Source organism: Engraulis encrasicolus, chromosome 1, assembly GCF_034702125.1.
Source record: "Engraulis encrasicolus isolate BLACKSEA-1 chromosome 1, IST_EnEncr_1.0, whole genome shotgun sequence".
NCBI lineage: Eukaryota > Metazoa > Chordata > Actinopteri > Clupeiformes > Engraulidae > Engraulis > Engraulis encrasicolus.
The window spans coordinates 14,714,086-14,734,277 of NC_085857.1; the positions used below are offsets into that span (position 1 = coordinate 14,714,086).

General features: G+C 43.0%; 1 protein-coding gene and 1 long non-coding RNA gene across 2 annotated transcripts in view; both read left to right on the forward strand.

Moving 5' to 3' along the window:
- Positions 1-20,192, forward strand: part of LOC134448182 (egl nine homolog 1-like) — a 72,425-nt gene that overhangs the window by 38,543 nt on the left and 13,690 nt on the right. The window contains exon 2 of the mRNA XM_063197920.1: positions 13,334-13,453. Within this exon, the coding sequence (XP_063053990.1) occupies positions 13,334-13,453 (120 nt within the window). The remainder of the gene's footprint in view (positions 1-13,333; positions 13,454-20,192) is intronic.
- Positions 5,993-7,804, forward strand: LOC134448198 (uncharacterized). Its single transcript, XR_010034672.1, has 3 exons — positions 5,993-6,307; positions 6,674-6,807; positions 6,932-7,804. It is a non-coding gene; the product is annotated as an uncharacterized LOC134448198 (long non-coding RNA).

Below are 20,192 nucleotides of genomic sequence, written 5' to 3' on the forward strand. Positions count from 1 at the left end.
CAGACAACACCCCTTCTATCTATCTATCCGCCTGGTTAGCTCTGCCTCACTCCCTGTCTCTTGATCTGTCTGCCTCTCTCTGCTTCTGTCTCTTGCCCTGTCTGTCTGTCTCTGCTTCTGTCTCTGGCCCTGTCTGCCTCTCTCTGCTTCTGTCTCTTGCCCTGTCTGTCTGTCTCTGTCTGTCTCTCTCTCTCTCTCTCTCTCTCTCTCTCTCTCTTTCTCTGTCTCTGTCTGTCTCTCTCTCTCTCTCTCTCTCTCTCTCTCTCTCTTTCTCTGTCTGTCTCTCTCTCTGTCTCTCTCTGTCTCTCTCTCTCTCTCTCTCTCTCTCTCTCTCTCTCTCTCTCTCTCTCTCTCTGTCTCTCTGTCTCTCCCTCTCTTTCTCTGTCTCTGTCTCTCCCTCTCTTTCTCTGTCTCTCTCCTGCGTCTTGCGTCTCCCTGGAATTCAGACAACCGATCAGTCTGAAATACCTTCCGGAGTCTTGTACGTCTCCCACCCTCAAGATCTTGTCCTGTGCCTTTTCTTTCTCTAGCACCCTCAGTCTGTGCAGTCCAATTAGCAGTGATGACACTCCATTCAATTTTTTAAAAGTCGAATTTAATATCAGATTTGCAAAATTCCTCTGTCTCCTGTCTCCCTGTCTTGTTTTCTACCTTTCTACAATCTCTCGCTTGCTCTCCCTCTATTTCTCTCTCTCTCTCTCTCTCTCTCTCTCTCTCTCTCTCGCTCTCTCGCTCTCTCTCTCTCTCTCTCTCTCTCTCTCTCTCTCTCTCTCTCTCTCTCTCTCGGTTGCTGTTTTTATGAAGTATAAATCCTTTTAGATCTTGGCTCAGGGTAACCGTGTGTGCGTGCGTGTGATGTGATGTGCATGAAAAGTGCAATACACCCAACTAGCGGTGCACCGAAAATTCGGCGGCAGAAAATATTCGGCAGAAAACGCAAAAAAAGACACTTTCGGTTTTCGCCCGAAAGCCAATTGAGTAGCTGAATCGGAGGGCGAATAGAAAATGAATTGAAAATGGGCATTAGTTAAACTACTCTAACATTTGAAGACTTCAAATACACATTTATTTTCTTTGAAAAACATGTCAAACGTTTATTGTAAACTGTAGATTCAAGCAATATTTACAAATAGTGAAAAACCTAACTTTTGACTGAATTGTAATATTCGGTTTCGGTATTCGGCCAAGTGATTAATTATTATTCGGTTTCGGTTTCGGCCACAAATTTTCATTTCGGTGCACCTCTGCACCCAACCTCTTTCCAATCTCTGTTGGTCTCTTCATCACCTCCTGTCACGTAATGTGTGTCCAGGGGAAGTGACCCATATGGGGGGGAGTTGAGGGGAAATTACCAAAGACTAAAGCCCAAAAGTGCTACGGCTGTGCTGACTCAATATACCTCGTCTGCTGAGTGGGCAGTGATTCTTGGTGTGTGTGTGTGTGCACATGTGTGCATGTGTGTGTGCACATGTGTGCACGTTTGTGTGTGTGTGTGTGCGTGCGTGAATGACTGAGAGAAAGAGAGGGAGAGGGAGGATATTCCTTTCGCCATATTCGACCCCTGTACCTATTTTGTACCTACTTCAGCGTGTGTGTATTTGTAGCCAATGTGTTTATGCCAGTAGTGGTGATGATTTTTAGATCAAATGACACCGTGACCCAAAAAATTTGTCTGTCTGACCTTGCACACACTTTTCTGCACCCGTGTCTTTTTTATTTTTTTTTAAAATTTAAAACCCCCCTTGTGTGACTGTAAATGTCTATGACAAATGACCTGTGTGCATGACCGTGAGAAAAAGGCAACGCGACCATTCAGAGGTGTATGAGAAATAACTACTGTGTGAATGGCCGTGTCTGTGTCTGTGTGTGTGTGTGTGTAGCAGCCTTTGCTTTGCGTGTGTGTGGGTCGTTAAAGGAGGATCTTGGTCCGTCTCAGGATGTGACCTGTAGTGCAGGCGTGAAGGGGGACGTGCACCACATCCTGTGTGTGTGTGTGTGTGTGTGTGTGTGTGTGTGTGTGTGTGTGTGTGTGTGTGTGTGTGTGTGTGTGTGTGTGTGTGTGTGTGTGTGTGTGTGTGTGTGTGTGTGTGTGTACGCGCTTTCAGCATGTTTGTGTGTGTGTGCATGTCTTATATCTTGAGGAAGAATAAATCGCTAATGTATGCGTGCGTGCGTGGGTGTGCGTGCGTGCATGCATGTAGAAAAGACCAACTTACTAACCACATTTGACCCTTTAGTGAGTCTGTGTTTGGCTAGTAAGATTAATACACTAGCTATTTTGGCTGATGATGAAAAAAGGTAATTTAGGACCCCTGTATGTAGTCATGGAAAAGTCCAGAAAGGGTCATTCCACGCCAAATCAACAAGTGCCCGCGCACTTAGGTCTCAAAAAATTCTGAAAATATTACCAAGTGTACCCATGGTACTTAAGAGAAACACTGTAAATTTATTTGAATGTAAGATGTATACTCTCCGTGTTACAGCCAATTTTACTGGGGGAGGGGGGTGCCCATTTTGTTCACACTCTTTTTTTGTCAAAGTTCACAAGCCCCTAGCTCAATAACTAAACCATGTAGGAAGCTCAAATTTGGCATGCTGGTACATAGATAGGAATAGTTTGTTGCTAAACTGTCAGTTTTGGTCTGTATGATCCTGCATTGTCATAGCATTCCCTCAAAGACGATACAAATTGTACTGGAGTTTTTGGCTGTGCTCTGTTTAGGCCTTCAGAAGACATATTTGTGCCCAACATAGCCTCTTGATTTTTTTCCCTTGTAGATACAAGTAGAAACACTCCCATAAAAATCTATAAATAGAAAGGAAACCCCATCAGTGTTTGACCAGAAGACCTCACAAGTCTGACAAATCATTTTGGGTGTCATTTTCAGAGCACCAGAACACCTTGTGGGATTGTCCACAGATTTTTATTTTATTTTTTTCTTCATTCTCCATGAAGTCTTCTTTTTAAAAATGCCAATGAGACTTGTCTTATGTGATGTTTTCGTTTTTAATTTCCACCCTGAACATGGGCAAAATGCAAAAAGAGAGCAACATGATTTCTATAACATTTAATGTAAAGACTAAATAATCAAATGCAAATTTTGCCCTGACATGATCACCTGAGAGTCCCTGTGCAGGGGTGGGGTGCAGGTATCCCTTTCAATTTCAATGATTTAAGGAGTATTCAATGTGGGAGCAGGTTTGCACAACAAAAGAGTCACTAGGTCAGGCACAAAGAGTCATGTTGTTACTTTTTTTGACCAGCAGATGGCAGCGGAAGAAACGCATAGAAAACATATTGCTCTCAATGTGCATGGTGCCCATGTTCAGGTTGGAAATTAAAAAAGAAAACATCACATAAGACAAGTCTCATTGGCATTTTAAAAAAGAAGAATTCATGGAGAATGAAGAAAAAAATAAAATAAAAATCTGTGGACAATCCCACAAGGGGTTCTGGAGCTCTGAAAATGACACCCAAAATGATTTGTCAGACTTGTGAGGTCTTCTTTTCAAACACTGATGGGGTTTCCTTTCTATTTATAGCTTTTTATGAGAGTGTTCCTACATGTCTCTACAAGGGAAAAAAATCAAGAGGCTATGTTGGGCACAAATATGTCTTCTGAAGGCCTAAACAGAGCACAGCCAAAAACTCCAGTACAATTTGTATCATCTTTGAGGGAATGCTATGACAATGCAGGATCATACAGACCAAAACTGACAGTTTAGCAACAAACTATTCCTATCTATGTACCAGCATGCCATATTTGAGCTTCCTACATGGTTTGGTTATTGAGCTAGGGGCTTGTGAACTTTGACAAAAAAAAGAGTGTGAACAAAATGGGCACCCCCCTCCCCCAGTAAAATTGGCTGTAACACGGAGAGTATACATCTTACATTCAAATAAATGTACAGTGTTTCTGTTAAAGGTGGGATAGGAGATGTTTTTCTGGCACATATTTTACCATATCATCTGAAAAACTCCTCATGACGCCATAGCACCCATTGAAATAGAGTGTTTGGAAAAAAAACGAAATCTTTTGGTCCAGTGTAGAGGGCGTAGTCAGAAGAAAACGGCAACCAATAGAAGTAATACTCATCATCACTTCTATTGGTTTCTGACACGTCCATCAACCGCCAGCACTCACCCCTCCTCCCTGCGCGTTCACCGACTCGTGAACTTGACCGACCCCGCCCCCATCATTCATGCACACGCGACAAGGCTCATCATCACTCGGCTAGTAGCAAGAGTTATCAGCAGGCTGAGATACTTGGAAACTTTGGTGGCTTTTGCAGAGCTACAGGAAGAACTTTGGCTTTTGGAACACTAGACTACCGGTAACCATGTCAGGATAACATACTCCCTTGGATTATCATCGGACTCGCAAGACCAGACTCCAACACGGGCTGAAAATTTGAAATGGGACCTGACACTCTTGGACACAGATGTCGGCTACGGCAGCGGCTTCAAATACGCTTTGGTGACCATATTTCTAATCGAGAGGTGAGATAATATATTTGTCTGTATAATATTTTGTGAATTGGTTTAGGACACAGTGGTGTCTTTTTTTAAGCAAGTATCCATTGAGAGGGGTCAGAGGATTAGCTCAAGCTCCAACATATCTAGCTGCTACCTTGCTTAACATAGCTGCTACCTCAATCGCTTTATTTTTTTGTGTTTTTCCCCCCTGTGGCATTTATTCTGTGCACATGAACACGTTTTCAGAATTGCTATGTGTAACTCAGACGGTTACTCTTGTGTGTTTTGCTGCTAGTTGTGCGAACGAGCCAGACAAACCAGCTGGGAGGAGGACGGAAGCACCCCTTCTCCATCNGCGTTCAGTTGCTAAATACGGATCCACCCCGTAGTAAGTAACCTACCATGTTTACGCACACATTACTTTGACCAGCAAAGCCCATGTCTTTCTAGTGGTTTACAAAAATATATCGTTTGCATGTTTTGCTTTGGTACGTCTCTGTTGTATGACTCTGGTAATAGTGGCAAGCACAAGCACAACCTGTTCGCCGCTCCAGCATTGCAAAATAGATTGCCTTGGGTTTTCAAATGTTTACATGATTGTGGGTGTAATGTTGTTAACTCGCTGATGTCGTTTTTGAGAAGATGGTAGTTTTGCATTTGATAAATACCACCTAATGACCATGACGGCTACACGGCAGATCTTTATTGTGATGGCTACACTGAATGATCACATGGAGATGCCGGTACATTATTTGTTTTACCCTGGTTATATTGAAATGTTCTGCTTTGTCCATTCCAAGGTGTGGTGTTTTCCATAGCTGCTCCTTGCTCCTGTTTCACAACATATCAAGGCTGCCAAGTAAATGAAGAATGAATCACCGCACACTGGTAGTTTATTTTATTCATGTTTGTGGGTGTAATTTCGTCCAGTTGCAGATACTAGGCCTACTATCCTTTTTGGAATGATCTGCCTTTGAAAAACAATGGTTCTATCTGACAAAAGCGAACAGATCCTGTAGTTGTAATTGATACACTAAATCAGTGTTTCTCAACCTTTTTTTAGGCGAGGCACCCTTTCAATTCATGGAAAATTTCAAGGCACCCCAAACCAAGTAGCCATATAGCATCACATCCGATACCACACAAGCTTAGAATGTAACACATTAGGAGACACACAACCTAGTAGCACGACCTACGTTCAAAGTTGCAGCTGGGGTGACCAATATTTACTTTATTGTGCGTAAATGGCAGATCAAAGATTCCACTGACTAACATTAACTTATCAATTTTGACAAATATGTTTTATGTTATATAATTTATTTATCAGCCACGTTTCCGCGGCACCCCTGAGGGGGCCCTACGGCACCCCAGGGTGCCCCGGCACCCCTGTTGAGAAACACTGCACTAAATTATGATATTCCTATGTGTGCGCGCGCACCCCAAGTTTTCAATTCAACACACTGGGACACTTTTCAGTCTTTGAGGTTGCTGGAATCAACAGACTACCTCCATGCACCTTATCAGAACACTTTGCATGTTTTTGTATACTTGTCCCCTTTGTGTATTGCTGCTAATCTTTCTCTTTCTAGGTTCTGTTGGTTGCATGCAGATTGTGCCAGATGATTTATCTGTCTATGGTCTAAGCATGGGCTCTGTGCTAATATGCAATTTGTGCTCTTTTTTCCCTCAGGTCAACAGCCGACAGGGTCCTTCCACAACCACATACTTGTGCCAGTAAAAGCCACAGCTTTTCTCCTCCAATCCAAGAAGCCTGGACTGCAGTCACCATCTCAACACACCAACCAAGAGAAAGGCGGATGGCTCAATTCAGTATGTAGTTCTGCAAATATTCTCAAAGGTCTTCACAGCCCCCCATGGTGCAGAATGCATTTACATTTATTTGTGTAAGGTCAAAACAATGCTGATTACAGAACATAACTAGGGCCATGAATGAAATTTGAGGTAGCAGCCAGCCATCACCTGATGGTGAGAGGTGGTCCTAAGATCAGAGAGAAGCAGGTTGAAATCCCATCCTTACCTCTCCCTACTTACACCTCCATCCACAGCTGAAGTGCACTTGAGCAAGGCACACAAGTCCACTTAGGTCCTGGGACTGTAGCCAACACCCTGTAAAACCCTGCTGTGTAATTTGATGTAATGAAGCCCTAATATAGTCTAACACATTGCTTGTTACAGATATGGAAAATTGCACAATAAAAGTTCCAGGACATGAAGGCTGCATACTGTGAACGTCAACCTTCAGGGCACCGTCCTGCGCAGAAGACTTTCTACCCTAAGAGGGATGGCTGACCGCAGACACTCACAACCAGGTGAGCCCAGATAAAGGAGTTATTTTTGGTGTCCCTGCTCCAACAACCCAGGTTACTTGCATTTAAAATGTCACTGGAGCTACTGTCAGATATGTGATTTCTAATTCTGTTTATCTTTTTACAGCACAGACGCCTCCAACCTCAAACCAGGCCCTTCACAGTTGCTGCACTTACCCACCTTCCCAGAGTTTTTGTGTGGTAATGACAACTGTAAATATAGTATAAAGTAATGTATCTAGTGTCATGTGTAATACATTGTTTAAATTGTCCATACATTTCAATGACAGTAAATATTGGTGGACACAATTTGACTGTGTGGCTTTTTTTAAAATTCATTCTCTGACTGAAAATGCATGGTTACATAATTTATATATTCCACAAGACCACAATCAGAAGAACATTTGACAGGTTGCATTTATTTTCTATGTATGAAAAAAACAATGGTAACAAGACAAACGTGGTTCCAAACCAAAAAGGTGAGATGTACAGATGAATGCTCCTACAGATAATGAAAAATAATAAAAGTCTGCACACTGCCGGTTTGTGTGTTTTATACCGTACTCTGTATAAACCTTTTATATTGCTCTAGTGGAGCAGGGTAACCCTGGCTAATCCTGGGTATTGTACTGTGTATTACAAGGTCAGCCCTGTTCAAGTGCCCCATACTGTCTGCAGGCTGCATGCCTGAAGAGACCGTTTCTCTCACCTGGTCCTACATCAGCCCAAAGTCTTATCAAAACTGAGAACACCACAGCATTTCCTTTCAATGTTCATGGGCATCTCCTTACAGATTGCGCAGAGGCGCCAGGTTGGTTGTGCTACTGGGCTGTGACTGAGGACCAGATGTCATGTGCCAGGTCGAACATCAAACTGGGGTCACGGGTCAGGGCACGCTGCAGTAACCGATGGGATTGCTTCAAATTCAATGATTGAATCAAGGCCTGCAAAGCAATAAATACATTTTATGTAGTGCATTTTCTATTTGATGATGGGGACTAAATAACTCTATTGACAATAAGACCAATATGGACATATATTGTGTATATAAATAAAGATGTGCCAATTATATGCATACAACGTTTTCAGTCAATTTCTTACAAACTGGTGTTGTGCCAGGGGTTACACAGATGTATGAAGTAGATGGGCTTTTATGGATGTACTTGAACTACCACTGGTGTTGTGTACCTACAACCATGTAATATCACACTACTACTCATAGGAGTAGAAATATTGTAATGGTTATCACAACAGGTGTACTCGTGTAGCCTACTCGTGTTGCGATATAGAGTACATCCGTTGTGATAACATCCATTACAATACTTACACATCTGGAGGAATACAGCAGGACAATGTTATTGAGGGATGAATGTACATCCTAGTTAGCAGGGCGTCAATTCTGTTGGAGTCTCCCTAATCAAACCGACCTCTGCTGCGTCTATCTTCCTCCTCCTCCATCTCTGGCCATCGGTCCTACTGGGCTGTTAGGTCGTTATGATTGTGATGGGCCAGGAAAGTCAGAGCTGGAGCTCTCGTGGTCGTGGAAGGTCTAAAGCATATGAAAATATCGTCAGCCAAAACAATTTCATTAGCGTTGATCAGTTCGGTTGTTTTTCTTTACTCCCTCTGTCCCTGTGTCTGCGCGTGCGACAACCCAAGTGAAATCTGAAGTCATAGCCTAAAACACTACGGATTGTGGTGTCGGGTATATATAAATACAATAGTAAAATGTATACTGCGGTACACACATCTGTCAAAATAAATCCATGTGTCAGTACTGTAGCTACTGGCTAGAACTACTGTCTAGGGATGACAGTATAGCATCTGTCATCAGTGTTAGGAAGTTAGAATGAGATATCTAAGTAACACGTATCAAGTCAAGTTCAATAACTAATCTAGTATACATCTACTGTCATCAATATTTCTTGAAATGGCAACCATGACGGCCTGTGCGTTTATTGTGATGTTGAACATTCTTACCGTAGCCGGAGACAGTGCCATGGCTGGAAGTTAGCTTGGCTAGTCGCTTTGTCGTGGCTTCTAGCCCGCCCCCCCGCCTCGTGAGCTCTCGTGGGTTCCCGGGATAATCCGAACACTTGACAGACTGCATGCGCGTTCATGTGTTTTGAAGGCGTGGCTTTGAGGGGAGGGCTGAAGGGAGAGGCGGGCTGTGTATTTTCAAAAATATAGCTCACAGGAACCGTTTTTCAAAGATCTCCAACCCTACCTTTAAGTACCATGGGTACACTTGGTAATATTTTCAGAATTTTTTGAGACCTAAGTGCGCGGGCACTTGTTGATTTGGCGTGGAATGACCAGAAAGTTAATGTCTGAGTGGGAACTTTGTAATTGGGGCTGCACAATATATCGAAAATGTATTGTTATCACGATATCATGATATCACGATATCACAATATCACGGCTTGCAATACACATATTGCAAAAGTTGGTTAAATTACGATACCTAGTTTAAAAATGTTAATAACAAATGTGGTGAAAAGGTTAGGAAACGAATTAAAAAGGTTGACATTTTGAGATGATGCTGTATATTAGCCATGTGTTTTCCTAATAAAAATAGTGTTGGAAATAAAACATTGCTCTCAGTTGTTTATACATGATAAAGTGTAGAATGGCAAGTTGAGAGGGGAAAATGTATATTTTAAATATCGCTAGTAATATCGATATCGCAGTATACAGTCATGTTATCGTGTATGGTATATTTTTCTAATATCGTGCAGCCCTAATGCGTTGACCTAGGCCTTGGCCTACTCGGGCCAGGAAAACTGGAGTATGTGACCCGCTCCCTCCCAGTATAAATAGGCCATTGCAGATATTAATAGATATCAAGTGTTTTAAAAATGGCAGATATTTAATGTGCGGACATTGACACCACGCACGCACGCGCACACACACACACACACACACACACACACACACACACACACACACACACACACACACACACACACACACAAACACACACACAGGCATGTGTTGGTGTAAGAGTTCACACTTCCTACAAACAACAATGTTCTAAACTGAGAAGGGAGGCTGTCTCTGTAAGCGCGCGCACACACACACACACACACACACACACACACACACACACACACACATTCTCTCTCGCTCTCTCTCTCCCTCCCTCCCTCCCTTGTATGCGAGAGCATGCACACAAATAAAAATAAACACACGTACACAGGCAGGCAGGCTCACAGGGTGGTTAATCGCATCCCCCACCTCCTGTGTGCGTTGAGAGGATGTTTTCCCCGCTGTAATGCCAGGAAAATGAGAATGGCTATGACCCGGCTATAAAATAAAACTGCTATTTATTCAGAGGTGTTGAATAGCTGCATTGTGTAGTACCTTGTAGTATATAGGGAAACGCGTGTGTATGTATACGTTATGCTTAATGATGGATGTCTGTGTAGATTGTGTATCTTCAAGTTAATCACCTCCAAGCGGCAGTCATGGTATGTAGAGAAGTGTGCGTGCGTGCCGCCGTGGCCTAGTGGTTAAGGAGATGGCCTTTAGATCAGAGGGTTGCAGGTTCGAATCCCACTCTCTCTCTTCCACTCCACTATCACACTCCATGGTTGAGGTGCCCTCGTGCAAGGCACCTAACCTGACACTGCTCCAGGGACTGTAACCAATACCCTGTACTTCAAATAACCAAGTTGCTGTGTGCGTGTGCGTGTGCTGGTGCGTGCGTGCGTGTGCTGGTGCGTGCGTGCGTGCGTGCGTGCGTGCGTGTGCGTGCTTGCATACACGCGCGCCACAGAAAGGTACACGTTTAATTTCTCTGAAAGGCTGAGCCCGTCTGTAGCTAGTTGGAAGTATTTGTAAACACAGTCGCCATTCCCTTCATCATGGCATGTGAAAAAGACCAGTCCTGGGTGTAGACTTCAGAGGATCCAATGGTGTGTTATTGTTATTGTCAATGAGTGTGTGGTTACGTATGCGCTTTTGTCACTGTGTGTGTGTGTGTGTGTGTGTGTGTGTGTGTGTGTGTGTGTGTGTGTGTGTGTAACAAGAGGAAGAGCGCTGTGTAAACTAGCTGCGCTGTGCCTATTGTTTGCTGACACTCGCTGCCCAAACACATTACAAAGCAAAAACAACACCAGTCGCTCCAATTAGCCACACACACACACACACACACTGCTCACCCCGCGCTCGCCTCACATACACACTGTTCACTCCTCGCCTCAATTAGCCACACACACACACACATACATACACACACTGCTCACCCCCACTCGCCTCACACACACACACACACTGTTCACCCCCTCGCCTCACACACATCAGTGCAGCGTGACACAAGTGCACCCTGACCTGTCTTCCTGTGTGTGTGTGTGTGTGTGTGTGTGTGTGTGTGTGTGTGTGTGTGTGTGTGTGTGTGTGTGTGTGTGTGTGTGTGTGTGTGTGTGTGTGTGTGTGCGTGTGCGTGTGCGTGTGCGTGTGCGTGTGCGTGTGTGTGTGTGTGTGTGACCACATTTTAACCACACATTCACACACATATTTTCACACGCACCCCTTTCGGGATTACCCTCATCACCCAGTTCAGTGTAGCTCCTGTGACCTGTGCTTCAATACATTGTACACGTACACACGTACGCACTACACACGCATGCAACAAACAAACTCTAGGCTCATCATCCTTGTACTCAACTCCTGAGACTAGCCAGGGCGTATGGAGTTGAAGGCATCAGTTTGTGTTTTCTGGGTTTTTGTTTCAAGTTTTTTTCGCCTGTGCATTTTCCTAAATCTTTATTTCCATGCACACCTGTTGCCATGCAACAAATTTCTGCGATTTTGGTCTTCAACTGTTCAAAATGCTGTACATCTTTGTCACCGGTTTCTAATCCTAAGGTTTACATTAATCTATCAAATACACACATCTCGTATATAAGTAATATGCATGTGAAAGTTACCGTTTTGCTGTTGAAAATAAAAGCCTCACATTCAACTTTTTTGAAAACAATAACTTAAAGGGGTATGCCACTATTTTGGGGCTTATTACAGTTAAAATCGTTGGCTGGGGTTTATAAAGGTGGTAAAGTGTCTTATTTTTCATGTTAAGCGTTGTCTTGCTTTAAGACAAGTTAAAAGAGGGAATATGTCGCTAAGCTAGTGAAAGTCAATGTATCCGTGTAGCATTGTAGCATGCTACATGGATACATTGACTCTCACTAGCTTAGCGACATATTCCCTCTTTTAACTTGTCTTAAAGCAAGACAACGCTTAACATGAAAAATACGACACTTTACCACCTTTATAAACCCTGCCCAACGATTTTAACTGTAATAAGCCCCAAAATAGTGGCATACCCCTTTAACTTTTTGTTTGCTTGTGTCAAATCCATGAAATGACCACTCCACTGTGTGAATCTGTGTGTCACAGGCAGGGCTCTAAATTAACACCAGCCAACAGGCCAAATGCTGGTGAAAAAAATTCACATTGTCTGGTAGAAAATACCAACTTACCAGCCACTTTGACCTACTAGTGAGTGTGTTTTTGGCTAGTAAGATTAACATCCACTAGCCATTTTGACTGGTGATGGAAGAAATGTATTTAGTCACAGTGTTCTCATTATTGTGTTTCTTCGAGGAACTGAAAATGTGCCGAGTCACTGTGACTGTGAGAGTCAGTGATTCCGGCTTGTGAATGCTTTAAAATTGCCCTCCTTTTTATGGTCCTGATACTAAAACCACCTCCGCTTTTTTTCTTCTTCTTCTTCTCCTCACTCTTTCTTTTCTTTCTTCCTTACTTTTTCACCTCCGCTTTTTTTCTTCTTCTTCTTCTCCTCACTCTTTCTTTTCTTTCTTCCTTACTTTTTCTTAATCTTGCTTCCTGTCTGCCTTTATTCTTTCACCCATTCCCTCTTTATGCTTCCGCCTCCCTCCCCCCCCCCCCCCCCCCCCCCCCCCCCCCCCCCCCCCCCCCCCCACTCTCTCTCTCTCTCTCTCTCTCTCTCTCTCTCTCTCTCTCTCTCTCCGCCTACCCTTTTCCTCCTCTTACCATTTCTTTCTCTCTGTCGCTCTCTTTCTGCCTCTTCTTTCGTTACCCTCTCCCATCCCCCCCCCTCTCTCTCTCTCTCTGCCTCTCTCTCTCCCTCTCTCTCTCTCTTCCTGACTCTCTCTCTCTCTCTCTCTCTCTCACCGCCTATCCCTTTGCTCTGCTACTTATTTCTTCTCTCTATCACTCCATCTGCTTCGCTTCTATCTTTCCCTGCTTCCCCCTCATTCTCTTTCCACTTTTCTTTCGCCCCCTCCTACGCTCTTCTTCTGTTCCTGTTATTCCTTTCTATCTGTGTTTCTTTCTATCTTCTTTCGTCCCTTCCCTGCTCTCTCTTTCTGCCCCTCTCCCTCTCTCTCTCTCTCTCTCTCTCCCCCCCTCTCCCTCTCTCTCTCTCTCTCTCTCTCTCTCTCTCTCTCTCTCTCTCTCTCTCTCTCTCTCTCTCCGCCTACGCTCTTGTTCTCCTCTTCTATTTCTTCGTTTGCTTTTTTTCCCCTCGCTCTCTCCTTCTCAGGCGATGGTTGCGTGTTACCCGGGCAACGGCACGGGGTACGTGCGCCACGTGGACAACCCGAATGGCGACGGCCGCTGCGTCACCTGTATTTATTACCTGAACAAGGACTGGGACGCCAAGGTGAATACACACACACACACACACGCACACAGTGCCGCTGACAGTGTAATGAAAACTCAATTTTGGGGCCTCTGTCTCCCTGGGCTCGGGGCAACTGAACCCTTTGTTTCCCCTCCTGTCGGCTTGCCTGTACACACACACACACACACACACACACACACACACACACACACACACACACACACACACACACACACACACACACACACACACACACACACACACACACGCGCGCGCGCGCGCACACAGCAATTGGGAACATTTTCTCATTTATTACCTGGACAAGTGCTGGGGCACCAAGGTGAGACGCTGAAAAGACGCACGCACACACACTAACTAAGCAAAATCTCACACACTCAGTTCTCTTCCACCTCTGCACACGGTAGTCTCTAATGTATTGCCTAAAGGAGGACTGGAATGCCAAGGTGAACCAGCGAAAAAAAGCTGCACACACTCCACACTTAGCACATTGTCCTCACACACACCACACACACACCCCACACACACTTCACACTTATCACATGGTCCTCACACACACCACACACACACGGCACACAGTCACGTAGTGTCTCATTTATAAACTGAACAACGAATCAGGCGCCACGGTGAGCTGCAAAAAAGTCACTCACACTCACACTCACACTCACACTCTCTCACTCTCACTCTCTCTCTCTCTCTCTCTCTCTCTCTCTCTCTCTCTCTCTCTCTCTCTCTCTCTCTCTCTCTCTCTCTCTCTCACAAACACATACACACAAACACAATATGTCACACTGACACACACCACTCAGTGTCTCATTCGTTTTCCTGAACACTTACGGAGGCTCTAAAAATGAACATGTTCTTGCATTCCTTTGCAATGCTTAGGTCTCATTCAGTGTTGTGTATGTGGCTGACAATCGCATCTGAACAAGGCAAGCAAAGAAAGAAAGAAAAAAAGTAGGGAAGCTTACATAGCTCCTCATACTTTATTACCTGAACAAGGACTTTGTGAGCAGAGAAGTCTCACATTTCTCGACCAAGTCATGCCGTAGCATTGAGCCCCTTGACGTGACAAACGGGCTATGGTTCTGCAGAGATGGCAATGCTGAAACGAGAAAGAGCAGGTGAAGGTGTAGTCCACACCTCAGTCGAGGCTCACTTACTGAGTGATCCCTAAAGTTTATGCAGGAGAGAGAAAAGGCGTCACACACACAATTTGGATGCAGTTCAGGAAAACTGAATTGAAAAAGCCGAAATGAAGAATTAAAGCTCTGGCTTTTATTCTCAGTTTCGTCTTTTCAGGACCATTTGCTTGAATTGCATCCAGCTCCTTTTCTCTTCTCTCGCAATGCTGAACCCAAAAAAAGCACTCAGAGAGCACAGGCAAATCTCCTTTACTGTCTTCGAGCACATTTCCGTTGGCATCAGTATTTTTAAGTCGTCAAATTCTTAGTCAGTTCATAAGTGTCCCCAGCAGTTTACAGTAAAGGCCTAAACAACAACCTGCTACCACCTTGACTAGATCCCAAGAAAACAAAGATTTTGTATTATGAAATGTAAATTCTAAAATGATATTGCTATTCTGAGTTTTTCATATCATGCAGTATTTTATAAACTTTCCGAACACTGCAGATGATCGGTCAAAGAAACACAAGGCAGCTAGTGTAGGCTATCTAGTAACTTATGGGTTTTTTTTGGCAGATGAAACATGCATGCCACGCTTATTTTTAATTCAAAAGTAAACTGTGTGGTAGTGAGCACAGGGACACTATCCAGACTGTACCTTGCAATGTTTACATGTGCTGTTTAAACCCCTAAAGATTATAGAAGGCTTGTGTGCCTCTGAGATTATGTGCAGAAAGCTGCACGCTTCTCCAATGACAACTTCATAGAAAATAGCACTGCATTCACACTTCCTGTGTTCTGTTGACTTATTTATTTATTTATTTATTTGTGATCAACTTTTGACTTTTTTTTTAATGGATAAAAACAATTTATGCATGTTTCATCCCTGTCACAACATAAGCTAGTTGTCTCTGGTTCAAGGAAAACTTCATTTTGAAATGCTGAAATGTTATTTCTTACTTACGTTCAAAACTTTCCTGAAGCATGTGCAGCAAGTTTGGGCTCATTCGCCTTAAACGTTTTTATTAGCATTGTAGGTTTCCAAACACTGTCGATTACATTGAGCACATGTTAACATTCATACAAACACACAGCTGCACATTCTTAAATGCTCGCTTACAAACAAAGAAACTAAAGAGTACCTATTGATTAACAGATAATGCCCAGACAACTTTTTTTTAAACTGGTGTGACTGGACTGTATACGTGACGGCCATTGTTCCCATATGGCGTGATAGCAGGGTCAGTGTTGACGCACCTCGTCCATATGAACAGTTTACATTAGAGGAACACGCTGTCTGAACAACACTGTCTGAAGTACCCATGATGTCACTTCCCCTGTGGCCTCTTCCTTCTCATGGACTTGGCCTTCTGGGTGGAGGTGTGTCTGCCAAATAGCAACAGCAGAAGCAGAAGAAGAAGAGGTACAGCAACTCTGCCCTACAAAGCAAAAAGGCAGTAACTGCGCAGAGCTCAAAACTGAGTCAGTTGACTTTAAAATGATACTGCAATCCAGTTTAAGAATTTTTTGGGAGATTATTGGCATGTGACAGTTTTGTTACTTTATATTACCACCTTTTTTGAAGATCAATCATTTTATTTAACTTTAGACTTTGATATATATGGCATTAAAGTCATAGTAACTAATTTTAAACTGCAATGCAGTTACTGCCTTTTTGCTTTGTAGGACACCAACTGTGAACTAGCATTGGACATACACTCACCGGCCACTTTATTAGGAACACCTGTTACGACTTTTCATTGAGGCAAATTTCTGATCAGCCAATCACATGGTGGCAACTTCATGCATTTATGCATGTAGTCATGGTCGAGATGATCTGATGCAGTTCAAACCGAGCATCATAATGGGGGAAGAAAGGCTATTTAAATGACTTTTAACATGGCATGGCTGTTGGTGCAGAAAGGGATTGATTTGAGTATTTCAGAAAAGACAGATCTACTGAGATATTCACACACAACCATCTCTAGGGTTTACAAAAAATGATACGAAAAAGAAAAAAAAATACAGTGAGCAGCGATTCTGTGGGCAAAAATGCCTTGTTGATGTCAGAGGAGAATGGCCAGACTGGTTTGAGCTGATACAAAGGCAACATTAAGTCAAATAACCACTCATTACAACCAAGGTATGCATATGAGAATTTATGATTACACAGCACATCAAATGGCCTACAGCAGCCAGAGATGTATAAAGTACTGGAGAAAAGTAGTGGAGTAAAAGTACCAGTATCATCTTGTCAAATGACTTGAGTAAAAGTCAAAAGTAACTTTTCCTTACCTTACTCAAGTAGAAGGACAAAAGTATTTAAAATGTGTTGTACTTAAGTAAAGCAAGTAGAAGTATTGCAAGTTTTGCTACTTGAGTAAAAAGTAGAAGTAGAAGTAAAAGTACTGCATTAAAAAAATGGGGGGGGGGGAAAAAGTCAGTCAAAAGTTTGAATACCATTTGGTTTATTAGAGCTCTGTACAATAAGTCTCTTATGAAGCGCAAATACCATTATGGTTTTTTCTTATTAAAACTCTTATTTGTAACACAAGTTCAGTTTTTAAGAAAACGTAGGGCAGTAGTTTTACTGCTTAAAACAGTGCTTCCAACCAGCTCGTTGGGCTTCAAGTATTATTAAATAAAAAAAAGTCAGAAGTGCACATAAAAAAATAATAAAATAAATTAAAATATCAAATAAAAACATCAAATAAAAAAAATGTATAAAAAAAACCTTTTCCGGGCTTTGTCGCCAACTCAAACCTTTCACACTGATTTGCTTAAAGAAGCCAGTTAGGCAGCAAGGAAGTTTTTGTTTACCCTCAGAAGTAGTTGATTCTCAACATTGCAATCATGCAGTCTTGCTCGTCTTGGGCTAAAGACTAATACGAGTAACGAAAGCAGCACATGAAAAATATATCGGAGTAAAAGTATTAATTTCATCAAAAAAAATGTAGTGCAGTACAAGTACAAGTATGAGGAAAAAAATATTACTCAAAAAAGTACAGATACTGCAGTTTAGTACTTATGTACAGTACTTCGTTACTTTTACTTCGTTACTATACATCTCTGACAGCAGCAGACCACATTTGGTGCCACTCCTGTCAGCTAAGAACAGGAAAATGAGGCAACAATTTGCCAAAACAGGTTTCACCATTAACGACACTAGAAGATCGGAAAATGTTGCCTGGTCTGATGGGTCTGATGATCTACTGCAACACTCTGGTGGAATGGTCAGAATTTGGCATAAACAACATGAAAACATGTGTCAACCCTGCCTTACGTCAACATTTCAGGCTGGAGATATAATGGCATAAGGATATTTTCTCTTAGCACAATTTGGGCCAATTAGTACGAATTTATGTTTGTTGGAATGCCACAACCTACCCGAGTATTGTTGCAGGCAGTTTAGGCAGTTCTGAAGGTAAAAGGGGGTCCAGCCCAGCGCTAGAGAGGTGTTCCTAATGAAGTCGCCGGTGACGTAGATCGGGCACAAGAGATAAACACTGGACGCCCCTTTTTCCCCATCGATAGAAACTAGACACTGACTAGATATAAATACTGTACATGTCTCTCCTCCAACCTGAATATTATTTTCGTCTTTTGTATTATTTCACCTTATGGAATTCTTTTCTTGGATAAGGATAAGAAGGCCCCCGAATTGGGTTCTCATTACACTGTACGTATAGGGCAGTGTTTCTCAACAGGGGTGCCGCGGGCCCCCCTCAGGGGTGCCTTGGAAACGTGGCTGATAAATAAATTATGTAATCATAATATTTGTCTAAATTGATAAGTTAATGCAAGTCAGTGGAATCTTTGGTCTGCCATTCACGCACAATAAAGTAAATATAGGTCGCCCCAGTCAGCTGCAACTTCGAACGTAGGTTGTGTGACTTCTCCAAATATGTTACTTTTCTAAGCTTGTGTGGTATCGGACGCGATGCCATGTTACGACTTATTGGTTTGGGGTGCTTTGAAATTTTTTCATGATTTGAAAGGGGGCCTCGCCTAAAAAAAATGTTGAGAAACACTGGAATAGGGTAGGGTGCCCTTTCAGGTGACTTTGTCCCGGCCCCTGCCAAAGCTGACAGCGACCCCGTCTGTGACTGATGGGAAAATAAGAAGTTCCCTCCCCACCACCTGTGGTAGACGGAGGCTTGATAACAATACAGACAGCCACGTGGGGATGAGACAAAGCTTAAAGCTTAAGCAGGTAGACGTGCCCACCCTCACAGCCCTACCTAAACCCAAAGGTGCAACATGGTCAACAAAATGACTAGTTGAAGGCAACAGAGCCTTTTTTTGGAGCTGTAAGATACTAAGTATCTTGTTGTTGTTGTTTTTTTTTAATTATGTTTAATTAAAAAAAAATTCTAATCAGAAAATAAAGACAGGCACGTGGGGATGACACAAAGCCAGCTTAAGCAGGTAGATGTGCCCACCCTCACAGAACTACCTAAACCTAAAGATGCAACATGGTCAACAAAATGACTAAATGAAGGCAACAGGACTTTTTTGGAGCTGGAAGATATTTAGTGTCTTCAAATAATACACTAATTCCCACCTTCACAGCAATTAAAGCACTCACATTAATTAAAGCACTTCACAGTAATTAAAGCACTCGTCACCTTACCACAAGTCTTAATAGAGAAGTAAAAGTTTAAGCTACAATACAGAAGTCCAAATGCGACAATCTAGTTTTTCAACCTTATTTTTTATTGTGTTTCCAAAATTGTTTCAGTGACTTGTTGGTATGTAAGAGAATGGAATGCACTTCTATTGCTTTTGTTGGTATGTAAGAGAATGAAATGCACTTCTATTGCTTTTGTTACCTTCCTTGGTCTGAAACTAAGAGTCTACGGTAAGTGACATTTTCATTAGTGAATGCGTCACTGTGGGTCCTGTATGACTCCGTAGGGCTGCTCTGCTTCTGAACTGCCCAGCGACCAAAGATAAAGACTACTTAGTGTCGCTTTAAGGCTGTCGCATTGCTAGCAGGCATCGATTTAACGACAGGGCTCCAGTGGCAAAGCCACCTTTAAGTAGTTAAGAACAGCAGGCTAGCTCTACTCCTGAAGATTAAGGTGGTTGGGTGCGAGTCAAGAACCCAACCAAACCAAAACTGTGTGTGTGTGTGCGTGTGTGCGTGTGTGCGTGCGTGCGTTCGTGTGTTCGTGTTCGTGTGTGTGTGTGTGTGTGTGTGTGTGTGTGTGTGTGTGTGTGTGTGTGTGTGTGTGTGTGTGTGTGTGTGTGTGTATGTTCGTGTTTGTGTGTGCAGGGGTAGGTGTTTGTGTGTGTGTGTGTGTGCAGGGGTAGGTGTTTGTGTGTGTGTGTGTGTTCGTGTGTGTGGGGGTGGGTGTTTGTTTGTTCGTTTGTGTGTGTTGTGTTCGTGTGTGTGGGGGTGGGTATTTGTGTGTTCGTTTGTGTGTGTTGTGTTCGTGTGTGTTGTGTTCGTGTGTGTGTGTGATTTGTGTTGTCGTGTGTGTGTGTTAACAAATATACAGTAACATATCACAGACTCTTTTGTCCAAAGTGGTTTTGCTTCAGGGACTGTAACCAACACCCTGTACCTAAGCTGGTATTGGGTGCTAAGGGGCACTTGAGCCATGGGGGAGACCGCCGTCTTCCCACTGGT